The following is a 24,319-nucleotide window of genomic DNA, read 5'->3' as shown; positions in this document are numbered from 1 at the left end:
TAATCTCTATTGAATGAACGATTTATTGAACAAATGCATTAACAAATAACAACAACAAAAATCAGTCCCTAGGCTGGGGTATGAAATTGTAAAATTTCAGGACTTTTCACATTCAAAAATATGTTTTTAAAATATTGTCCTATAAAATGAGAAGCTTGGGATTCATCCAACTATCACACAGATTCTCACTCATAAACAGCATCTTGAGGAAAAACAATGAATCAAGGCCTACAGGACATTTTCCCTGAGATCCAGAGAAATGGGTGAGGTGGTAGGGAAGGCAAGAAGATCAGTAACTGAATAAGCACTGAAAGAAGACTGCCTTTCTCAGGAATGCACTCTGCAGCCCAACCTGGGCCAGGCTTTTCAAACTGCCAAAGTACGGTAAAGGGAATGAAAGCCCAGAAACATCACCATTTCACACCTGTTACAATAATGAAGTCAATCATTGGTAATTCAACCAAGAATTATCAATGAATGCTAAGTCCACTGGGTGAACTTTTTGGAAACAGTTCCATATTCTTACAATATCACTCAGTTGAAAGTAAAAGTGAAAGTCCACTCAGTCGTGTTCAACTCTTTGAGACCCCATGCACTGTAGTCCGCCAGGAGAATCCATGGGATTGTCCAGAACAGAATACTGAAGTGGGTACTCTATGCCTTCTCCAGGGGATCTTCCTGACCCAGGGATCAAACCCAGATCTCCCATACTGTTGGCAAATTCTTTACTGTCTGAGCTACCAGGGAAGACTATCACTCAGTTGAGTACTTGTTAATTATAACAGGAGGATGGATAAATCTATTGACCATAACTTTAGCCAAATGATCAAACTTACTATCAGTAGTTATCACTTTGGCCACCTGATGCAAAGAATTGACTCACTGGGAAAACACTCTGAAGATGGGAAAGATTGAAGGCAAAGGAGAAGAGGGCGGCAGAGGATGAGATGGTTATGGACATGAATCTAAGCAAACTCTGGGAGACAGTGAAGGACAGGGGAGGACTGCATGCTATACAGTCCATGGGGTGGCAAAGAGTCAGACACGACTTAGTGACTGAACAACAATAACAACTATCACTGGTTATGAGACAAACTTACACCGTGTGTTTTATAATATGTCTTATTGATACAATATTATAACTTATGTAATATTCCTGCCACAAGTGTTTTACCTTAATCTAATCATGAGTAAACACGAAGATCAATCCACACTGAGAGAAATTCTGCAAAGTAACTGGCCTTGACTCCTTAAAAAAATGTCTATGTAATGAGAGACAAGCTAAACAAAAGTGTAAGGGACATTATAAGATTAAAGGGAACTTAAAAGTGATAACAAATGCAATATGTTATAACTCAATCACATGGCAACCAACCAAATCAGCGAAGTTTGTGTGTGGATTGTATATTTGTGCCGGTTACCCAATTCCTGTCTCTTGCCTCTCACGCCACTCTTAACTCTGCTTTGAGATACTGGAGCTGGGTGTTGTACATGAACAGTGAACAGTATTCCTCTGCCAGCTGGAGTCAAGTGAGGCTTTATCAGTAGAGGGCTCAGAGGGGCTTACAAGGCAAGGGGATTCCCAGCCTTGTTTTGGTTCTAATTTCTCCTTCCTCATGCACAACTGCTGTCAGCTGGTCTGTGAGGAACCTCCAGCCCTCAGCCGTGTTCTCCACCCAGAAACTCTATTCATGCTCCAGTCAACCTACACCACGGTTCTCTGCTTCTGGGCCACACATTGTACACAGCCTCGCCCTCTCCTATAATGCCTTACCCTGCTTTGCAGGAGAACAGCTTCTTCCACAGCTGACTCTTACGTGGGTACGCTCCCGCATCCCTACGAGCTGTGGCTACCTCCTGCATCTGCTATTCCTACACGCTTCAGAGCAGGGTCTGTAAGCTTTCCTTGTAAAGGGCTAGACAATAAATAATCTACACTTCGTGGCTATAAGGTCTCTGCCACAACTACTGAAATATGGTTTTGGAGAAAAGGAATAAAAATGTATAAAAAAGATCGCTTTGAAGAGTTTGAAAGAAGCTGAGGGAAAGGGGGAGACATCATCTCAGAGGCTCAGAAGAGCCTACACTGAAACCATCCCCTTTGACTTGCTGCCCGGCTTTAGCAGCCAGAAACCAGAAGGTGGCAGCAGAGAGCTATTCTAATGGAAGAGACTCCTGACTGAGCAGAAAGGACAGCTGAAGAAACAGTCAATGCTCTGTGTCCAGAGACCCATGTTTAAAGAGAAAATGGAAGGAGAAAGTAAACATAAATAGATCTAAGCTCATAATCACGTATGTTTCACCCATTTGATTTCGAGTGACAAAAGGTGCACTAAGGAAAAGTTTGTAGAATTCGTTACGTAAGGTGTGAGACCCGAAGAGAGACAAACAGACGTTAAAATTAGGAATTAAAACCATAAAGCAAAATCTGGGATTTCTGCAAATGGGCTGGGCTGAATTAGTGGTGCAGCGCAGCTCTGGCGGTGAATTGCTAGGGCAGTTTTAGGTGGTCAGGACCCTAAAGCAAGTCCAGGATGCAGCCCACCCAACCTGGTTCTATCCAAAAGCAAACACAATAGTGCTATTTCATCTATAATTTTTTATGAAGGTATATGTGCTTTTTGTAGAAATACTTTAAAACTAAAAAAATTAAAATGAAACCATAAAGCCAGAGATACACATTTTGACTTTTTGGTGTATTCATTTTTAGGTCTAGGCATTGAATACTATCTTGGGTAAAATCACCCTTGTAAGTTCTTTTTCAGCCACTTAAAAAAGAGGACTTTCATTTAATTTTTAAAAATTCTAAATGAAATGAATTCACAATTTATCCTTGTACTCATATATTTAACTATTACTCTATTACCTAGAAATCTGTGTATTTAAATTTTCCCACTGTATGTTAACTATGTACTCAAGCTTTCCATAAAAATTTACTGACTACTTACTTTGTTCTAAGTACTGTTAGACCTAGGGATGCAGCAGTGTACAAAATAGTCAATAATTCTTGTCCCCCTGTAACATGTTTTCTGGCAGTTATTATGTAATTAATCATAAACACCTTTAAATTGCATCTATATAGCTTCTGTTTATCTTTGTTATCTGGTGATTTTAAGCCCTATTTTTATAAATAATGTTAATGAATTATAGATTATGAATACACTTCAAATTCTTTACTTATTATTGATAAATTAACTTTTCAAAAAGGTTCTATTAATTTATACTGAGCTGGATACTCCAGCAGCTTATGAGAGTCGCTATACTGATACGTTTTTGCCTTTATCAAATATTAGTTTTGATTTATGTAAAATTGGCATAACATGTTCTTTTTTCACAAAATTACTGTGAGAGTGGAAGATAATGCATACAAAGTAGTAGACTGAAGGAGATATTCACATTAAGCATTCAACAAATAGATTACTTTCAATATGTTACTTAGAATCTACACATTTATCAGGAGACAGACAAGTTAAATGTGCAAGTCAGTTATTGAAGACTGTATTATCCTAAAAAGTGAAAGTAGCCCTATTCTATGAAGTATTTTTTAAGTTGCTTATCCCTAATATTTTTGAAAATATATCATCTGTCAGGCTCCAAAACGTTTTATATTCAATATTATTCATTTATCACACAAGGCACAATGTAAGTATTGTTATACACATTTAAGAGATGAAAAACCTAGGCTCAATATGGTTAAGCAATATTCTCAATATTTTCAAAATAAACACTTAGCAGAACAGGAATTTAAATTATGAAACATTTGACACCAAAACCTATACTCTTTCAACAAAATCACATATCCCTTTGAAAAGAGAGAAAAACAAAATTGACAAATTTAAATGGAAATCCTAAAGAGCTAATTCATCACCTCTTTCCTGGCAAACAAAGCTCTAATCCAGTAGAATAGGAATGGAAGTTATGTTTTCATATAGCTTTTTCAGCAAGTCAAATAAAGTTTAATTTTGTTCTCAAATGTTTGTGCCATCCATATGCTTTATTTATATCATACTTCCCAGGTGTATTTACTACTGCCACGTACATGTGTCAGGAAAATAAACTGGTACTTAGCTAAGGGAGCACCTAGTTGCCTTTTGAAGGACTTAAGCCTTAACATACCTTCATTCTATTTCTATTTTACTTGTACCTTAACACTTTTTCCCAGTAAACTTGTACCACTAATTGGATGTCCCAATATTACAATTAATGACTTCCTTTCATTCAACTTTGCTGAAGTATTCCTCCTCTGAATGCAGTAGAGAAGAATCTTAGTAAACTAAAATCCAATGCAACAAAAGAAAAAGCGTGAAAATATGGATCAGAGAGAGATAAAGAAGAGTGACTATGCTATCAATTAAAGCACAAGTGACTCTGAGCTTCTAGGTTACTTAAAACAGAGGGACACATGAAACTTTAGCGCATGCTTAATTATTAATGAGAAGGAATAAAATTTATATCAAGAAAAGTTTTCTCTTAGTTCTGAAATCTAAAGTAAACCAGGTGCATAGATTTTTGACCATTTTGAACAGTATGACCACTTCTCTCACTAGTATGAAAAACCTAAGTACCAATGATCAACTTTGAACATACTTTTACCAACCCTTGTTAAAAGCCAAGGACATAGTATCAGTATCAATAGAGGCAGTAGCACATGGTGAAAAGTAATATTCTCTAGATTTCAATAAGAGACATAAACCCTCAAGAATCTAAATGAAAAAAAATCAGAATATTCATTATATAATCATTTTATAAATACCATCATGTCTTCTGTCCATTTTTTGATTGGTTTGTTGGCCTTGTTTTTTAATGTTGAGTTGCATGAGCTGTTTGTATATTTTGGAGATTAATCCCTTGTCAGCTACTTCATTTGCAAATATTTTCTCCAAATCTAAAGGTTATCTTTTCATCTTGTTTATGGCTTCCTCTGCTGTACAAAAGCTTTTAAGTTTAATTAAGTCTCATTCATTTATTTTTATTTTCATTATTCCAGGAGGTGAGTCAAAAAGATCTTGCTGCAATTTATGTCCAAGAGTGTTCTGAATATGTTTTCTTCTAAGAGGTTTATAGTGTCTGGCCTTATATTTAGGTCTTTATTCCACTTAGAGTTCAATACAGCATCCTTCTTAATAAGTGAGTGCCTCAGATTAGTGAAGCAATACATGTGAAGAATTAAAGTAGGTTGTGACAGCTATGGGACAAATACATGAACAATATTAAGGGTTTCCTGCCAACTGAAAAAAATTAAACATTGTTAAATGGCCAAATCAATGCATGACATTTTCTCTGACAGTTTCAATGAAGAAATTAATCGATGGCCATAGATACACACATATTAATGAAAAATTAAATTATAAATAACATAATCACTGCCATATTTCTAAAATAATTTTGAGATTAATTTTTGCTATATGTAATTTTTATTATACTAATTTTGGAATATATAAGATATGAGAATTTCATTCAATAAATAACCCATGGGAAGAGACACAGGCACAACACACCAAGTCAGCCGGACAGCTGGTCTCAGTGTGGGAAGAAAACCCTGATCTTTCAATACAGAACCACTTATGTGAAGGCAATCTACATGTCCTAAGGTTAGATAGCACAAGACAAAGTCTTCATCGAAAATAGTTCTACTACAGAGCCTGGACAGAAATGTAGATTCTACATGTTACAGATACTTGTATAACCAAAATCTTTAATTTAAAAAATGCCATGGGACTTCCCAGGTGGTTCAGTGTTTAAGAATTTGCCTGCTAATGCAGGGTACACAGGTTCAATTCCTGGTCCTGGAACTAAGTTCCCATGTGACGCAGGGCAACTTAGCCCACATGTACCACAACTACTGAAGCCCATGCTCTGCAACAAGAGAAGTTTCCACAATGAGAAGCCCAAGCACTGCAGCTAGAGAGTAGCCCCTGCTCACCACAACTAGAGAAAGTCTTCTCACAGCAACAAAGACCCAGAACAGCCACCCCTGCCACCAAAAAAAAAAAAAAAGTCAAAGATGGGAGAGGTCTGGGTGTGATGTGTGATGGACAAAAGTAGCCTGTTAAAGTGGTCCTTCAGGTGTGGTAAAATGAAGTTGACTTGGCTAGTCTCTATTTCAAGTGGCAGGGAGTGGCTATTTGTCATCTCTCTCACTTAGAGGAGTGAATTTGAGGTCTATAAGCAGTTGTTTTCACAGTGCTGTGGTCAACTAATTGCTTGGTACTCTGGAAGCTAATAACTTGCAGGTCTAATGCAGGTACTCCCTGGTATGGGTGCAAGGGCACTTCCCATCATCCCTTCTTCCTGCCAGAGACAGGAACTATTTTACATGTTAGATATGTAGGATAAGACTGAACCAAGCATCACTGTCTTCTGGTGATCCAGGTAGTTTAAGGTTGGTGATAGAGAAAAGTAGGCACAAGTGTTGATTAGCTACATTGAGCCCCATTTCTCTTCTATTAAGGCTGACCTCTAAAGAAAAGTTGATTTTTCTTCTGATTTATAGGAGTGACTTTTCTGAAAAAAACTAATATAGCTTAAATTAAAATCTATCAATATTAAATCAATAAAGTTCAGGCTCATTACCCTTTACATACTAAGAAGAACACAGAGATACAAACCTTGAATTTTCTTCTCACTTCTGCTACTTTCTGTTCTAATTCTTCTGTTTTAAATCTGGTTAGGTGAAAAACAGCACCGATGTTATAAGCTTCCTTGTATAGTTGTTTAAGAAACTCTTCATTTTTTGACCTCATTTTCAACAAAGACTGGATTTCGGACTCGAGGTCTGATTTTTTCCTTATACTGTAAAAAAAAAATAAAGCATAAATATTGATATGATTATTCCAAAAGAGGATATATTGAGGCATATATATTTAATAATGATAAAAAGGGAACAAAACCATATTTTATGTTGTCAAAAATACAAAATAACCAGATACTTAATCTAAACTAAGAGAAAAATACATCCCAAAATTCCATTTCTTTTTCTGCTTCTCCTGATGGCTACTTCTAATTGTTAAGCTGTGCTCAATATCAGGAGAAAAAGCATACTAATAAGAAAGGCTTGGCAAACCAAGATGCTCAAATTTCAGAGCACTGATTTCCTTCTATAGCCACCCATCCTTTCTAATCCTACATAACATTGCTACTAAGAATAACAAAATACAAGAAAAATTCAGCCCATGAAAAAGAGAAACAAAACTCAACAAAAGAAAACAACTAAGACAAAACTCTCAAAAAGAAAACCAATAGCTAAGGGGAAAGATTTGGTAGGGAAAAAAAGAAGGTAAGACATTAATATCACTGTAAGATTCTCAAAGACACAGAGAAATACAAGATTCTATGGCACACTAGTTGTTCATATTAGTTGTCCACACTAGTTGTCCACAGACTGGTTGCCCACTAGGTTCTATGGCAGTTACTGTCCATACTGGGTACTGCCTTTGTTCCAATAAATCACTGAGGCATACAATATAAGAAAATACAAAAATATATATATATAGTTACACTCACAAATGAGGTAACCATGTTTGTAGAATAGAAATGCAACTGGAAAGCAAAGCAGCAGCTAGGGCCTTAAGGACAGTCACTACAAAAGAAACAAAAAAAGTTAACTATGTGAGGTCCTTGATGTGTGGTAATTATTTCACAAAGTATATGTATGTCCAATCATCACATTTCATGCTTTTAATGTATACAAAAATTTTAAATAAAATAATAGGAGGTGTATGTAACAAAATTTTATGTGAAAAATTTCCAGTACTGAAAACCAGGATGGGTCATTAAATTGAAAAGTCCCACTTAGTACTAAACTGGATATATTAGACACCCAGAAACACATACCCCTGTAGATGCACAACAGTGAAATTTCAGAACTCTGAAAATAGGAAGAGAAAATTCTCAACTTCCCAGAGAGAAAAAACAGATTATCTACAAAGAAATGATATCCAAATATCATCAGATGTCTTATCAAGCAAAACTAAATGAAATACAGATAAGCTCAGATTTAATGTAAAACATGATGACTATAATTAATAATAGTAAAAATAATGCTGAATTAAACACAGGAAATTTGCTAAGACTGTATATGTCAAGTGCCAGTATTCTGGTCTGGAAAATTCCAGGGACTGTATAGTCCATGGGGTTGCAAAGAGTCAGACACAACTGAGTGACTTTCACTCGCACATCACACGCATACACACAAAACTGCATGAGATGATGTCTTAATTAGCTTGACTGGGATAATCATTTCATTATGTACATTCAAAGCATCATGACATACACCTTATGTATGTACAATAGTTTAAGAATTAAATGAAAGGATAAAATGAATAATACTTTCAAATTAATGAGAAAAAATGACTTCAGATCTAGAATATGATACTTTGAGAAAATCCTTGTTTGAATGGGTTGAATAGAAAATGAGGTGTGAGTTCATGGAAACAGGAGTGTCTATTTGAATAAGATTTTTCTCACAAAGAATGGAAGGGCATTTTGGGGATGCAGTGCTCTGCTTTACCTTGTGTTTGCTTCTCCTAAGCTGAGCAATATTATACAATGTTAATAAGCTATTAAAATAGAGAAAAAAAACAATGACTCACGGAAAACAGGAAAAAATTGTAGGTGCCAAGCCTCTGAGTGTATTAAGCAAGAACAGCATCCACGTGGCAAGTGCATGGGTAGTGAGCACTCCTATACAGAAGAGTCTTCCATTATTGTATCAGAATGTGTGAAGATAGATGCAAATAGGTTGGCAAGAGAAAAGGTAATTCCCATTTAATTGCATGAATTTTCTCTATGAATTACAATGGGAGATTATTAGCTTAAAATGAGTGTGATGTGCATATTAGGATTGAGGAGAATGAGAGGATATGAAACAGTTGTCAGAAAAACTGAAGTGTTTAGAAATTTCTTGGCATGTTAAATATCGCTTGAGACTTACAGCCATAGAATTTAAGTTCTGCTCAAGGGTAAATGTATTCCAATGCTAATGAAGCTTAAATATGAGGGCCTCTAACTGACCCCTAGCCCTTAAAAAGTCCTTTGAGTGTCCATAATGGTATTTTTACATGGTCATATGTTTTTGTTAAGTTTGCAAAAATGAGATATTTTAACCACAATTTATTAAGACTGTTTTCTCTATTTTTCCTTTTCTAATATAATTTATCTTCTGTCAGGTGACATTAAAATGGCTGTGGGCATTCTGTATTATAATCTTATGCTCCTTCTTTCATAAAAAGGCTTCGCCTTCTATAACTTTTGTTTTTTTTTATTTATTTATTTTAATTGGAGGCTAATTACTTTACAATATTGTAGTGGTTTTGCCACTCATTCACATGAATCAGCCATGGGTGTACATGTGTTCCCCATCCTGAGCCCCCTTTCCACCTCCCTCCCCATCCCATCCCTCTCATCATCCCAGTGCACCAGCCCTGAGCACGCTGTCTCATGCATCGACCTGGACTGGCGATCTGTTTCACATATGATAATATACATGTTTCAATGCTATTCTCTCAAATCATCCCACCCTTGCCTTCTCCCACAGAGTCCAAAAGACTGTTGATACACCTGTGTCTCTTTTGCTGTCTCGCATATAGGGCTGTCGTTACCATCTTTCTAAATTCCATATATATGCGTTAGTATACTGTATTGGTGTTTTTCTTTCTGGCTTACTTCACTCTGTATAATAGGCTCCAGTTTCATCCACCTCATTAGAACTGATTCAAATGTATTCTTTTCAATGGCTGAGTAACATTACATTGTGTATATGTACCACAGCTTTCTTATCCATATGTCTGCTGATGGACATCTAGGTTGCTTCCATGTCCTGGTTATTATAAACAGTGCTGTGATGAACATTGGGGTACATGTGTCTCTTTCAATTCTGGTTTCCTTGATGTGTATGCCCAGCAGTGGGATTGCTGGGTCGTATGGCAGTTCTATTTCCAGTTTTTTAAGGAATCTCCACACTGTTCTCCATAGTGGCTATACTAGTTTGCATTCCCACCAACAATGTAAGAGGGTTCCCTTTTCTCCACACCCTCTCCAGCATTTATTGTTTGTAGACTTTTGGATAGCAGCCATTCTGACCAGCGTGAAATGGCACCTCATTGTGGTTTTGATTTGCATTTCTCTGATAATGAGCGATGTTGAGCATCTTTTCATGTGTTTGTTAGCCATCTGTATGTCTTCTTTGGCTAAATGTCTGTTTAGTTCTTTGGCCCATTTTTTGATTGGGTCATTTATTTTTCTGGAATTGAGTTGTATGAACTGTGTGTATATTTTTGAGATTCGTTGTCAGTTGCTTTGTTTGCTATTATTTTCTCCCATTCTGAAGGCTGTCTTTTCACCTTGCTTATAGTTTCCTTCACTGTGCAAAAGCTTTTAAGTTTCATTAGGTCCCACTTGTTTATTTTTGCTTTTATTTTCATTACTTTGGGAGGTGGATCATAGAGGATCCTGCTGTGATTTATGTCACAGAGTGTTTTGCCTATGTTTTCCTCTAAGAGTTTTATAGTTTCTGGTCTTACATTTAGATCTTTAATCCATTTTGAGTTTATTTTTGTGTATGGTGTTAGAAAGTGTTCTAGTTTCATTCTTTTACAAGTGGTTGACCAGTTTTCCCAGCACCACTTGCTAAAGAGATTGTCTTTTCTCCATTGTATATTCTTGCCTCCTTTGTCAAAGATAGGGTGTCCATAAGGGTGTGGATTTATTTCTGGGCTTTCTATTTTGTTCCATTCATCTATATTTCTGTCTTTGTGCCAGTACCATATTGTCTTGATGACTGTAACTTTGTAGTATAGCCTGAAGTCAGGTTGATTCCTCCAGTTCCATTCTTCTTTCTCAAGATTGCTTTGGTTATTCGAGATTTTTTGTATTTCCATGCAAATTGTGAAATTATTTGTCGTAGTTCTGTGAAAAATACCGTTAGTAGCTTGATAGGGATTGCATTGACTCTATAGATTGCTTTGAGTAGTATACTCGTTTTCACTATATTGATTCTTCCAATCCATGAACATGGTATATTTCTCCATCTATTTGTGTCCTCTTTGATTTCCTTCGTCAGTGTTTTATAGATAGGTCTTTTGTTTTTTAGGTAGATATATTCCTAAGTATTTTATTCTTTTCATTGCAGTGGTGGAGAATGGAATTGTTTCCTTAATTTCTCTTTCTGTTTTCTTATTGTTAGTGTATAGGAATGCAAGGGATTTCTGTGTGTTAATTTTATATCCTGCAACTTTACTATATTCATTTATTAGCTCTAGTAATTTTCTGGTGGAGTCTTTAGGGTTTTCTATGTAGAGGATCATGTCATCTGCAAACAGTGAGAGTTTTACTTCTTCTTTTCCAATCTGGATTCCTTTTATTTCTTTTTCTGCTCTGATTGCTGTGGCCAAAACTTCCAAAACTATGTTGAATAGTAGTGGTGAGAGTGGGCACCCTTGTCTTGTTCCTGACTTTAAGGGAAATGTTTTCAATTTTTCACCATTGAGCATAATGCTTGCTGTGGGTTTGTCATATATAGCTTTTATTATGTTGAGGTATGTTTCTTCTATTCCTGCTTTCTGGAGAGTTTTTATCATAAATGGATGTTGAATTTTGTCAAAGACTTTCTCTGCACCTATTGAGATAATCATATGGTTTTTATCTTTCAATTTGTTAATGTGGTGTATTATGTTGATTGATTTGTGGATATTGAAGAATCCTTGCATCCCTGGGATAAAGCCCACTGGGTCATGATGTATGATCTTTTTAATATGTTGTTGGATTCTGTTTGCTAGAATTTTGTTAAGGATTTTTGCATCTATGTTCATCAGTGATATTGGCCTGTAGTTTTCTTTTTTGTGGCATCTTTGTCTGGTTTTGGTATTAGGGTGATGGTGGCCTCATAGAATGAGTTTGGAAGTTTACATTCCTCTGCAATTTTCTGGAAGAGTTTGAGTAGGATAGGTGTTAGCTAATCTCTAAATTTTTGGTAGAATTCAGCTGTGAAGCCATCTGGTCCTGGGCTTTTGTTTGCTGGAAGATTTCTGATTACAGTTTTAATTTCCATGCTTGTGATGGGTCTGTTAAGATCTTCTATTTCTTCCTGGTTCAGTTTTGGCAAGTTGTACTTTTTGAAGAATGTGTCCATTTCTTCCAAGTTGTCCATTTTATTGGCATATAGTTGCTGCTAGTCTCTTTTGATCCTTTGTATTTCTGTGTTGTCTGTTGTGATTTTTCCATTTTCATTTCTAATTTTGTTAATTTGATTCTTCTCCCTTTGTTTCTTGATGAGTCTGGCTAATGGTTTGTCAATTTTATTTATCTTCTCAAAAACCCAGCTTTTAGCTTTGTTGATTTTTGCTATGGTTTCTTGTTTCTTTTGCATTTATTTCTGCCCTAATTTTTAAGATTTCTTTCCTTCTACTAACCCTGGGTATTCTTCATTTCTTCCTTTTCTAGTTGCTTTAGGTGTTCAGTTCAGTTCAGTTGCTCAGTCGTGTCTGACTCTTTGCAAGCCCATGAACCACAGCATGCCAGGCCTCCATGTCCATCACTAAATCCCAGAGTCCACCCAAACCCATGTTCATTGTGTTGGTGATGCCATCTAACCATCTCATCCTCCTCCTGCCCTCAATCTTTCCCAGCATCAGGGTCTTTTCAAATGAGTCAGCCCTTTGCATCAGGTGGCCAAAGTATTGGAGTTTCAGCTTCAACATCAGTTCTTCCAATGAACACCCAGGGCTGATCTCCTTTAGGATGGACTGGTTGGATCTCCTTGCAGTCCAAGGGACTCTCAAGAGTCTTCTCCAACACCACAGTTCAAAAGCATCAATTCTTCGGCACTCAGCTTTCTTTATAGTCCAACTCTCACATCCATACATGACCACTGGAAAAACCATAGCCTTGACTAGATAGACTTTTGTTGACAAAGTAATGTCTCTGCTTTTTAATATGCTGTCTAGGTTGGTCATAACTTTCCTTCCAAGGAGTAAGCGTCTTTTAATTTCATGGCTGCAATCACCATCTGCAGTGATTTTGGAGCCCAGAAAAATAAAGTCAGCCACTGTTTCCACTGTTTCCCCATCTATTTGCCATGAAGTGATGGGACCAGATGCCATGATCTTAGTTTTCTGAATGTTGAGCTTTAAGCCAACTTTTTCACTCTCCTCTTTCACTTTCATCAAGAGGCTCTTTAGTTCTTCACTTTCTGCCATAAGGGTGGTGTCAAATGCATACTTAAGGTTATTGATATTTCTCCTGGCAATCTTGATTCCAGCTTGTGCTTCCTCCAGTGCAGCGTTTCTTATGATGTAGTCTGCATATAAGTTAAATAAGTAGGGTGACAATATACAGCCTTGAAGTACTCCTTTCCCTATTTGGAACCAGTCTGTTGTTTCATGTCCAGTTCTAACTGTTGCTTCCTGACCTGCATATGGGTTTCTCATGAAGCAGGTCAGGTGGTCTGGTATTCCCATCTCTAAGAATTTTCCACAGTTTATTGTGAGTTAGGTTATTTATTTGACTTTTTTCTTGTTTCTTGAGGTATAACCTTTGAAAGTCAAAGTGAAAGTGAAGTCGCTCAGTTGTGTCCAACTCTTGACCCCATTGACTGTAGCCTACTAGGCTCCTTCATACATGGGATTTTCCAGGCAAGAGTACTGGAGTGGGTTGCCATTTCGTTCTCCTCTATAATCTTTTAGGGTCCACCAAACCAGTATCCACCCATGATGACAGTAATTAGCACAGTTGTGTTTTCTTAGCCATAGTCAACTCTTAGGATCCTGGCTTAGTCCAAAGATATACTTTCAGGTCATAGAAACAAAGTTTTGGAAATTATATAAATGAATGCTTATTTTGATTATAAGTAGGTTGTATAAAAAAGGAAGGAAGACAAGAAGGGGATATACAAATACACTAGGGATGAGAGACTAATCATCATAAAGAGTTATATAATTGCTGGAGCAAAAGTAGTATGAGAGGAAATAAGCTGGAGAGAGAGGTTCTGGTTGTCAGGGAGTGGATTCTTAAAATCAAGATCAGCAAGTAACTCCAGTGTTGGAAATGACAAGATGGTTCGTATGAGGTAGAAGACAAGAGGTTAGGAATCTGGAGGTCTAAGAACTGAGAATCCAAGGTCTAGTATGTACTTTAATAGAGACCAAATTCAGATTTTGACTGCTTCTGAAGAGGGAGAGAACAGAAACAGGAAGGGCTTTTTACTTGAAAGATTTCAATCCCTTTTTAAAAAGTATAAAGTAGGCATTTAATGCATCTCTGAGTAGTTAATTTTGAATAGGGCATATACCATTTTCTCTTTTAATATCTGAAAACTTAAAAAATAAAACCAAAATAGCTTAAGCAGTTTCATTCAAAAGTTTGCTGCTAAATGCTGAAAAAATCATATTCTATATCTATACGCCTAAGAAGTAACTCAGATTAATAGGCTGATAAGATATAGCTATACAAGTATGAAAAACATGGGACCCTGTGAATTCATTCTAAGTATTTCAGGCTATTCAACAACTTCAATCATATTCTAACTGCTATCTCTGCAAATAAACCACCATCCTGTTAACTCTTGATAAACATATTTCATAAAATATATCAGTCTGTCTTCATAGTGTTCAATAGCCTTTTTTTGCTCATTTCCCTCAGTGATCAATCTCATCTGTGGATCTCTGCAGTTGCAGTGGCATTTTCTTGCTTGAGGTATGGTAAAGCATTAGAAGTACGTATTTAGAATATTTTACAGAGCTTAAATGTAAGAAAATGGCTATACAGAAATTCATACCACACAGTTAACTTCAGCAAACTAAATCCAAACAAATCAACTTCAAGTCATCTTAAACAAGTTCATTTCCTTGACTTAGGTTGCTGAAGCCTGTCTATCATGTGAATAAGCAATCAAGTAAAATTATTTGCTCACATCAAAAGTCCCAAATACAAAGGGTCCATTGTAAATGGATGCTGGCTTATTTGAAAGACAAAATTATTAAATTATGCACTGCTACTCCAAGGTAAGTAATCATACACCATCATCATCACCAAAAGGTCTTGTAGATATTTGTTATACACAGAGTACTGAGCAAAGTTTGTTGAATATGTCATCTATCTTTTAATATTTCCATTTTAAAAACAGACTATATAGGAACAATAGATCATATACTTAATTAATTATTTAATTAGTATCTTCATGTTAGCATAGGTACATAGTAGAACAAGTTCATGTACTGCTCAGCTTCAATAAGTGGTAGAGTCTGGAAAGCAGTTTTAGAGAAGTGTTAGGAATTTCAAAGTATTAGAGCCAATCATCTCCTATAAATCTATTTAACATTGGAAACAGCAATGATACTAAGAAATATTTCTAAACAAAAAATCATGTATATTTAAAATAAGTCATAAAAATAAAAATGTAAATATTAGAGTAATTCTCACAAAAATTAAGGTTCACCCATATAATAGACTTTTATATAGATATTTAAATGATGTATTTGAAATCTGTATAACAATATGACAAAAATTCAACTATACCATGATGGGAATAAAATCAGAACACACAGTTTCATCAAGAAAGAAATAGCAATATATTAATAGCGATTACTTCTATTGACATGATTCTAGGTTTTCAATCTGGTTTGCACATTTTACATTTTCTTTTCTATACTAAATATGCATTACAATCAAGCTGCTAAAAAGATCATACAAGATGCTTTTGCTCTGAATGCCCTGGAAATTTGATAAAATGGAGTTTTGAATATTATAGTTTGGGAAATTAAAAAAAAATGTCTTGGGCATATCCAAGGAAACAAACTGAAAAGCAGAACCACTCTCAAAAATATAAAGATGCAAATGATTAACAACTTTTTCCTAGGACTCAAAGATTTCCTACATATGATTTCCAAAAGAAAATGGACAACACACATTAAAGACAGCCAAGAACACAAGGGTAAGAGACAGCAAAAGCATCAGCTAGAAGAATAAGATACAGAAGAAAATAACAAAATTACACATGTTTACATTATTGGACATATATTATAAAATATCATGTTTAAGAAGCAAAATATAAGCTTTAAATATCTGCAAAAAACAGAGAATCATAAAATGACTTAGAAGACTTGGAAGTAAAGCAAATAAAATTTGGAAATGAGTAATTATTTTTGCATCTATCTATCTTAGTAAGGGAGAAGGCAATGGCATCTTAGTAAGAGACTTGCAAAAACAAGATTATCCTAAGAACTACTGTGACATATGAACTGCTGATTTATGTGATCACATTTTGCCTCGGTCCTTTGTTTTCTCTTCTTTTGGAACATTACTTAGATATATGGCAGATATGATTTTATCTGCACATCTTTCAATTTCTCTTTCATTCTGCAAACCTTTCACCACTTCTCTCTTCAACATTGCTTCCTCTCAATCTGCTGCTAAAATCATTGATTTAAGTTTCAGGTACAAATTTGTGGAAAGAAATTAGTAAGTGACATCTTAAGGTATTACATGAATAAGCATAATGTATACTATGGAAATTCTTCCCTATAACCAGGGCTACATTCCCACTTCCTGTACTAGTGTTCCCAATTGTTCATTACCTCTCTTTTTAAGAAGATTAGACTTCCTGCCTGGTTAACATTGGACTTCGCCATATGACTTGTTTTGGTCAATGGAGTGTGAACAGAAGTAAAATTTTTCATTTTCTATGGAAGCTAGAGAGCCACTGAGTGATCTCACTAATGCACTTGTGCTACCAAAGCACCATGCCCTAGAAGGATCTGATCCTTCACCTGGATCTGAGAAGCAGAAATAACATGAAGCACACACAAGCTGACACAGCTCAGCTTCAGTATGAATGAGAAACAGACCTTTATACTTGTATACCACTGGGCTTCCCAGGTGGTGCTAGTGGTGAAGAACAAACACACCTGCCAATGCAGGAGACAAGAAAGGTGGGTTTGATCCCTGAGTCGGGAAGATCCCCTGGAGAAGGGCATGGCAACCCACTCCAGTATTCTTGCTTGGAGAATCCCATGGGCAGAGGAGCCTGGCAGCATACAGTCCATAGGGTCACACAGAGTCGGACACGACAAACGATTTAGCATCCACGCACCACTAAGACTTGGTGGATGCTCAGTACTGCTGGGTAATCTAACGGAGTGTAACTCTCACACTCTTGTCCTTTCCTCTAGAGCTGTCTTGTCATTAGCTTACCCACTCTTCAGACTTTTCTTCTCCCCTGGTTCTCTTTCTTAATAAAGTATACAGCTACAATTTTAGGTTATCCTTTAGAAAACAATGTTCTTTTTGCTTTCTTTAAAATAGTATGTTTAACATACAGATGAATTTTACAAACGGTTTCATTCTATCATCCAATGATAAAATAAGCACAAAGAAATTGTATCAAACTTCGTATACAACTGCCCAGTATCATCACCACCTCTCTCTATTCTTTCTGCTTCCCCTCCTTTCAATAATTAATAATGGATAGCATAGTATGGGTCAGGAACTATGCTTGATGATGAAGATTCAGTGATGAAGAAAATATGGCCATGGCTTATGTCTTCCCTCATGGATCCTCCCATTTGTTAAGGAAGATGGACATCAATCAAATATTTACATACAAAAACCCTGCAAATCTGACAAGTGACATGAAGGAGAAGAGAAAGTGTGGCATCTACACACATACTAGAGGAACTGGATTGAACTGGACAATCAATGAAAGCTTCCCAGAACTGACTCCTCAGCTGTAATCTTCAGGATAGACAGTAATTTACTAAGTAGAAGTTAAAGGAAAAACATTTATTGAAAAGAAATTAGCATGAAAACACCTTACAGGCTGGAGAAAAAAAGTAACAAGGAGGGGAAGTTGAAGTAAGGACACTATATTTGAACCAAGTAATAAGGATGAACCTTGTGTTACAGGAGACTGCAGAACCAGGCATACCTGCCTATTGAGGGACCTTGAGGGATACATTAAGGTGGGACCTTTGTTCCCTCACCCTGCTAAAATCAGTATAAGTATGGAGGGAAATGGATCATATTTATGTTAAAATTAAAAGAAAAAAAGAATGCACTAACCATAATGTAGATAATGCATTAGAAAGGGAACATAGTTACTGCAGGAAAACCAGCGTTGGAAGGGAGCTATGCTCTCCACTATACCACTAACGCTGCACAAAACTAGGTTTGGAAAACACCTTAAGTTCAGTTTGTACCAGAGTTCTGGTGTAGAGTGAAGCAGATAGATTAAAAATTTATTTAGTATGTGGAACATTTCCTGTTAATATGTTGACTATGAGGGTTGAAATAAAAAGAGGAATCAAGAAAATTCATAGGTTTATGAGCCAAGAAATCTAGTTTAGCAGTTTCAGGGAAGAATTGAGTATTGACTGAAGGAGATCATGAGCTTGATTAGACATATTTTAAAGTATTTTTGAGTATAAGAGAATACGTTAAAAGGAAGTGATATGAATGAGTGTAAAACTTCTTATAAGATCATTTTTTCACTATGTTAACTTTTCTAAAGGGATTCAGAATGATTAAAGAGCCACATTTGGGATAGAAATAAAATGTGAGCTAATCATAAACACAAACACCATCATACCATCCACAAATGAAGGAACACAAAATGAAGTCATTTATCATATTTAACATATTAGATATGCTACATAAGAATGAAAAGCATATTGGCAGTATTACCTGTCACTGATATAACCTAGTATAGTGTCAATATCAGTATTGAGTCTTTTGTTTTCTTCCACCAGTTGAGAATATGCTATTGAAACATCAGAAAAATCCTTTGCAATATTAGAAAGTTCAATATTCCACGTTGATTTCTAAAAAAAAAAAAAAGAATCATTTATACATGTTTATGTAACTCAAAAAGAAAAAAATGTGTAATAACGAAATTACGTTTAGTTGTATGAGTTAATAGTTGGGAAAACAGAATGAAGCTTTAGTGGGAAATATGGAAACATCAACTTACCGTGGCATAAAAATTATTAAGTACTTCCAAATATTCACTTTCATAAATTTTTCTCTTCCAGTATAGTTGATCATAAAGCCTTTTCAAATCATCTAGCTAAAGAAAAAATACATACATACACAAAATAAATTGTGGTGCTTTCCATTCTTTTGTAAAGTAAAAAATAAATTATCTTTTAAATTATGCAACTACAGTAATTTAAATATTGATTAAAATGTTATAAAATAACAATGCAGGCTGTTTTCATTATGAAAACTGATGCAAGATTCCAAATACAATTTAGCAAGTCTAACAGTATTCAAATGAATAATTAATCTTGATAAAATAGAACATATTTTACTTTTAAGAATTGATAAAAATTAGAAAATTTAACTTGCAAATGCTGCTATTAACAAATTAAAGAAGAAAATAACATGAATATGGCCAACATTCCACAAAAAAGCCATTTGACAAATTCACTAATTTCCATAATTTTTCACCTAGCAAAAGGAAAACATACCCAAATATAAAGAACCAACACGTAATATCAAAATAAATCATAAAATGCTGAACCTATGCCCACTGAACTCAAAAATGAGACCACATTATCTTTAATCACCACTTTTATTAATCATGTTTTGTGAAATTTAGCTAAATCCAAGTGGATAAAGAAACTAAATGTTACTAATATAATACTGAATATGAATATATGTCTTCGTTTTTAGATGGTATGATTGAATACCTAGGAAGATAAAATATTCTATTTAAGACCACAATAAATAAATGTGGGGAAAATAGCATAAGAGAATTAATAGTGTTTACCTACAAAGGTAGCAATCTGTTAAAAGCATTATAATATTTAAAAACTTTTGTCAAAAACATAATATTTGGAAATAAATTCAACACAAAAGTGAGGACCTATAATACAGCAAACAAAAATTCTTATTTAAAAGCTTGTTGTTGTTGTTTAGTCACTATGTCATGTCAAGAAAAAATATTTCACAGAAACATTTAATATACTGTCAGTAACCCCAAAATTAATATAGACAAAATAAAAAGGAGTATTTCCTTTGAAACTGAATGAAATGAAATTCATATGGAAGAAATGTATGTGAAGCTAGACAAGAGGTATATGAAAAATAAGAATAATATTTGAAACATGCTACGAGAGATATTAAAACATCTTATAATACCACTATATTAAAGGAGTATTTATTTTTGGCATTGCAATAAATAAAGAAGGAAAAACTAGAGCCTCACAATCTAAACTCATTTTTTATCATTTTTTAAAGTCTTTGAATTCAGTGAGAGAGAAGTTATTTACTTTAATTAATGGGTTAGAATAATATAGAACTTCTGTTTAAAAGAAAAAAAAACAAAGTTATATTTCTATTTCACATTCAACTGACTTCATAACAAACATAAATTTCAGACTGTCAGAAACCTAAATGTAAATACAAAAACAGTACAAATTATTAAACAAAATGATTCTATTTGTATAATCTTGGACTGAAAGAGAATGTCACCTCGCCAAACTAACCAAGACTTGTGATGTATCCGATGGCATATTTTACAAAAGTTGTGTGGCAAAAGACAACATAAACAACACTGAAGGAAAAGTTAAGACTGAGAAAAATGTGAAATAAATGTCCAACTTTCTGAGATATAGTTAGTCCTCATGAAGAGTATTGGTGGACATGGTGGATTAAAAACATCTGAAAGCTCTTCTCCATAAAGGTAATGAGAAATCTGGCTCAAAAAAAGTCAAAATCAGCTTTTTCAGAACTTTGGAAATTAAATAAGGCTTGCAGCAAATGGTGAGCACCTATTAAGATAAATAACCTGAGTAAGAGTTGTGAGCTTTGTGTGTTTGAACTTGTCCTAATCCTTCCCTCCAGTTTCATAACAGCCTTGCGTGCTCAGTTTCTTTCGACTTCCTAACCACATGGACTGTGCCCACCAGGCTCCTCTGGTTCATGGAATATTCCAGACAAGAATACTGGAGTGGGTTGCCATTTCCTTCTCCAGGGTATCTTCCTGACCCAGGGATCGAATTCCGGTCTTCTGCATTTCCTGCTTGGCAGGCGGGATTCTTTACCACTGAGTCTGAGCCTATTCTATTAATAGGCTCATATTAATCTTGAATATCATATTAATCTATTTGGGAGAAATTCATCAGTTGGGAAGCCACAAAAGGGAGCCACCAGAGCATCCCACTGATCTGGAATGCTTTCAAATCCTCATTCCCACAGAATTGTCATTATCTGACCTATCTGTTAGTTTTTTGTGTGACTCCATTTGCAAGGATGTCTCTATTTTTTGATACAGAGCTCTCCCAGTACAAAACATCTTCCCAGAAAATTTTCTCCTAAGCCATGAATTTTTCACCCAGGAAGACATGAAGTTCTGACTGAATTCACAAGCAGAGTGGAGATTTTAGAAAAACCCATATTAGAGAAAAATGGTTGATCATCCATTTACAAATCTGAGAGCAGGCACGTGTATTTGGTGGTCTGAACTAATTCAGTGAATAATTTTGACAACTGAATGAAGTACTTCCCCTTTAATCAACACCTTAATCCCTAATCTCTCCTGTAGAGTATTAACATATTAAATTAACACCACCTAGTTTTTCAAATAAGATAATGCAGTACCTAAAAGGTGTAAAGTGACGGTCACAACTGTAATGTGGAGGAGAAATCTGAGTCCAACACTATGATAGACTAAAACAATATGCCACATGAATTGCTTTAAAAATTCTCAACCTCATGAATCATCAGAGAAATGTAAATTTGAAACCACAACAGGATAGATTCAACAAAAGTCTTAAAGACATATAAAAGATAATATTAGATGATGATGCTAATCTGAGGCTGGAATTCTCATACATGGTGGTCTGAGTAGAAAATGTGTAACTACTTTGGAAAAAAATTGTAATGATCTACGAAAATTGAATGTATGTATCTTTGGACCAGTAATTCTCAACATAAATGAATATATAATTTTAACATGTATTTTGAGTGACTTGGTCTGAAAAACCTCAAGGACTGAACAGCAATAAACTCGAACTGCAGGTTATGAAGAAACTGGACATCAAGTTTAATTTTCAAAAAGTAAAGCCTGAGATACCTACTAGACATGTAAAGGGAGATTGAGTTGGCAGTTAGATATACAAAGCTTATAATAAAAGACTAAGCCCTTGGAATCTCAGATGTTTGGTGTTTGGGGAGATAAAGAGAAATGAGTGAAGGAAATTGAGAACAAGCTTCCAGAAAAGTAAGATGAAACAAGAATAGTGTGTGTTTCAAAAGCCAAGAGCAAAAAGTTTCCAGAGATAAGTGCTACATGTACATTAACTGAAGATAAGAACAATTAATTCAATTAAGGAAATATTTTCATTAAAAAGTGAGCTGTAAAAAGGACAAAGTGAAAAGTTTTCAGAATTTTGGGAAAAAATATGAAAATGCAGGTAAATCACGTAAGCCTTATCAGAAATATAAGGCATATGGTTTTTACTTGAATTAACACTATGGCACAATTCAACTTTTATTATTTTTCCATTAAAATATTTTTGTTAAAATAAGGACTTATATTAACATTTAAAAGTTTCAGAGACATTTATCACAGCTTTGTTTACAATACCTAAAAACTGAAAACATCTTAAATGTGCAAAAATAAGAGTCTAAGAAACTCTCAATCATTAAAGCTGTATTTTAAAATATGATTTTTCAGTAAGTTTTTATATAAGGAGAAATGTCATCAATTATTCTATGCATATGATAATATATATCCTTTCAAAATATATCTTAAGGTCTGTCTATATAAAACAAAATATTAACGGTGACTACATTTAAATAGTGAGATCACAGATCAGTAATTTCTGCTCCTCACATGAGTGTATTCTAAACTTTAAGGGATAAAGATTAAGTATTCGTGCCACTTAAAAGGTGTATAAAATAATTTAAGATAATAGTTTGTGTAATGAATTCCACCAGATTCTATGAGGATCGTAAAGAAGAAAATAGGATCTATTAGTAGCAATTACAGTGTAGTGTAAGGGTGAAAGCTTGACTGGGAATAATCTAAAGTGGGAATGTAAGGAGAGAAATAGAAACAGTGAACACAGAAAATCCTTTCAAGGGCTTTTCCTGCAAAGTACAACAAGAAATGCAATGTATCTTAGGGTAAGATTTAAAAACAAAAACATGAAGCATTCAAAACAGGGAGGTGGAAAGTAAAAATAAAGAGAATAAACCTAAAGAAATAAAAAGAAAATTATAACTACATAAACATACATTAATATTTCAGAAGCTGGAAGACTGTAGAATTGCTAATCCAAGAGCCACCTCTACTTTTTAATTCAATTTTTAAAAATCTGAAGAATATCATTTAGAAAGTGAAAAATACACATATAATTAAAAATAAGAGATAAGAGTATAAAAGAGTGTTTTATATCATGTTATATTAGATTTGAAAATTTTAATCCACTTTGATTACTTCTAGGCCCATCAAAAATTATAAAGGGATATCAAGGAGAAATATATATCCTAATAAAACTAATCATGACAAAGTAAAACAACTGTCCATAAAAATAAAGCAATAATTCAAACAATTTAAAAAAATAAAAACAATGATCATTTTCACCAAGGTGTCCTATTAAAGTTTTAAGAAAAAGTTTACTTAAATCTATATTAATTCTCCAGGTAATAAGAAAGGAAGAAAAGCTTCACAATTCATTTATAAAGCCAGCATAATCCTGATAAGAAAATCTGTCAAATACAGCACAAATTAAGAACACTGAAATACAGACTGATTTATGAATATGGATGTAAAATCCTAAATAAAATAATTACAAATCAAACTCAGCAGTAAATTAAAAGAACAATAAACCATAACCAAGCAGAGTTCACTGCAGGAATTTTAAAATGGTTTAATTTTAATATAATACATTGTTTCAATAGGTCAAATGAGAAACCATTTAAAATCATCTTCACAGATGCTTACAAAGTATTCTGTGTAAGTAGTCATCTATTCCTGATGGATTTTATAACCTGAGTATACTTTTAAAATCTCTAAAATGATAGCAAGCATATGTTTGAAATCAATATTTAGATAACATGAACCAGTTCTCTAAAATAAAAATTGAAATAAAGAAAGCCTAATTCATAGATGTTACTTAATATTTTATACATATGCCATACAATAAAGTAAAAAGAGATGAAAATCTTATGGCGAAAAAACTAGCAATGTGTAATTTTATACATTACCATATTTTATCCATATAACTCAGAAAAACTATACAATAAAACAATAACAAAAAATTGTATTGCAGTTTCACTGCAACACAACTTTGTTTGCATGAGAAAAATCACTCAGCTTCTT

The 24,319-nt window shown here is 34.6% G+C and overlaps 1 protein-coding gene across 11 annotated transcripts in view; it reads right to left on the bottom strand.

The window, feature by feature from the left end:
* Window positions 1-24,319, bottom strand: part of CCDC178 (coiled-coil domain containing 178) — a 365,952-nt gene that overhangs the window by 249,329 nt on the left and 92,304 nt on the right. For all 11 annotated transcript variants that reach the window (XR_014074818.1, XR_014074817.1, XM_081562576.1 and 8 more), the window contains 3 exons: window positions 18,959-19,054; window positions 18,673-18,809; window positions 6,609-6,792 (listed from right to left, as the gene is read on the bottom strand). Coding sequence is in view for 9 of the 11 variants with exons in the window: in XM_081562576.1 (XP_081418702.1) it covers window positions 6,609-6,792; window positions 18,673-18,809; window positions 18,959-19,054 (417 nt within the window). In the remaining 2 variants the exon portion in view is untranslated. The remainder of the gene's footprint in view (window positions 1-6,608; window positions 6,793-18,672; window positions 18,810-18,958; window positions 19,055-24,319) is intronic.

The sequence above is a fragment of the Giraffa tippelskirchi genome, chromosome 14 (assembly GCF_054371585.1).
Source record: "Giraffa tippelskirchi isolate mGirTip1 chromosome 14, T2T-mGirTip1v1.2.pri, whole genome shotgun sequence".
Lineage (NCBI taxonomy): Eukaryota > Metazoa > Chordata > Mammalia > Artiodactyla > Giraffidae > Giraffa > Giraffa tippelskirchi.
The sequence above is the reverse complement of the archived record's forward strand: the minus strand, read 5'-3'. Positions and strand labels throughout refer to the sequence as shown.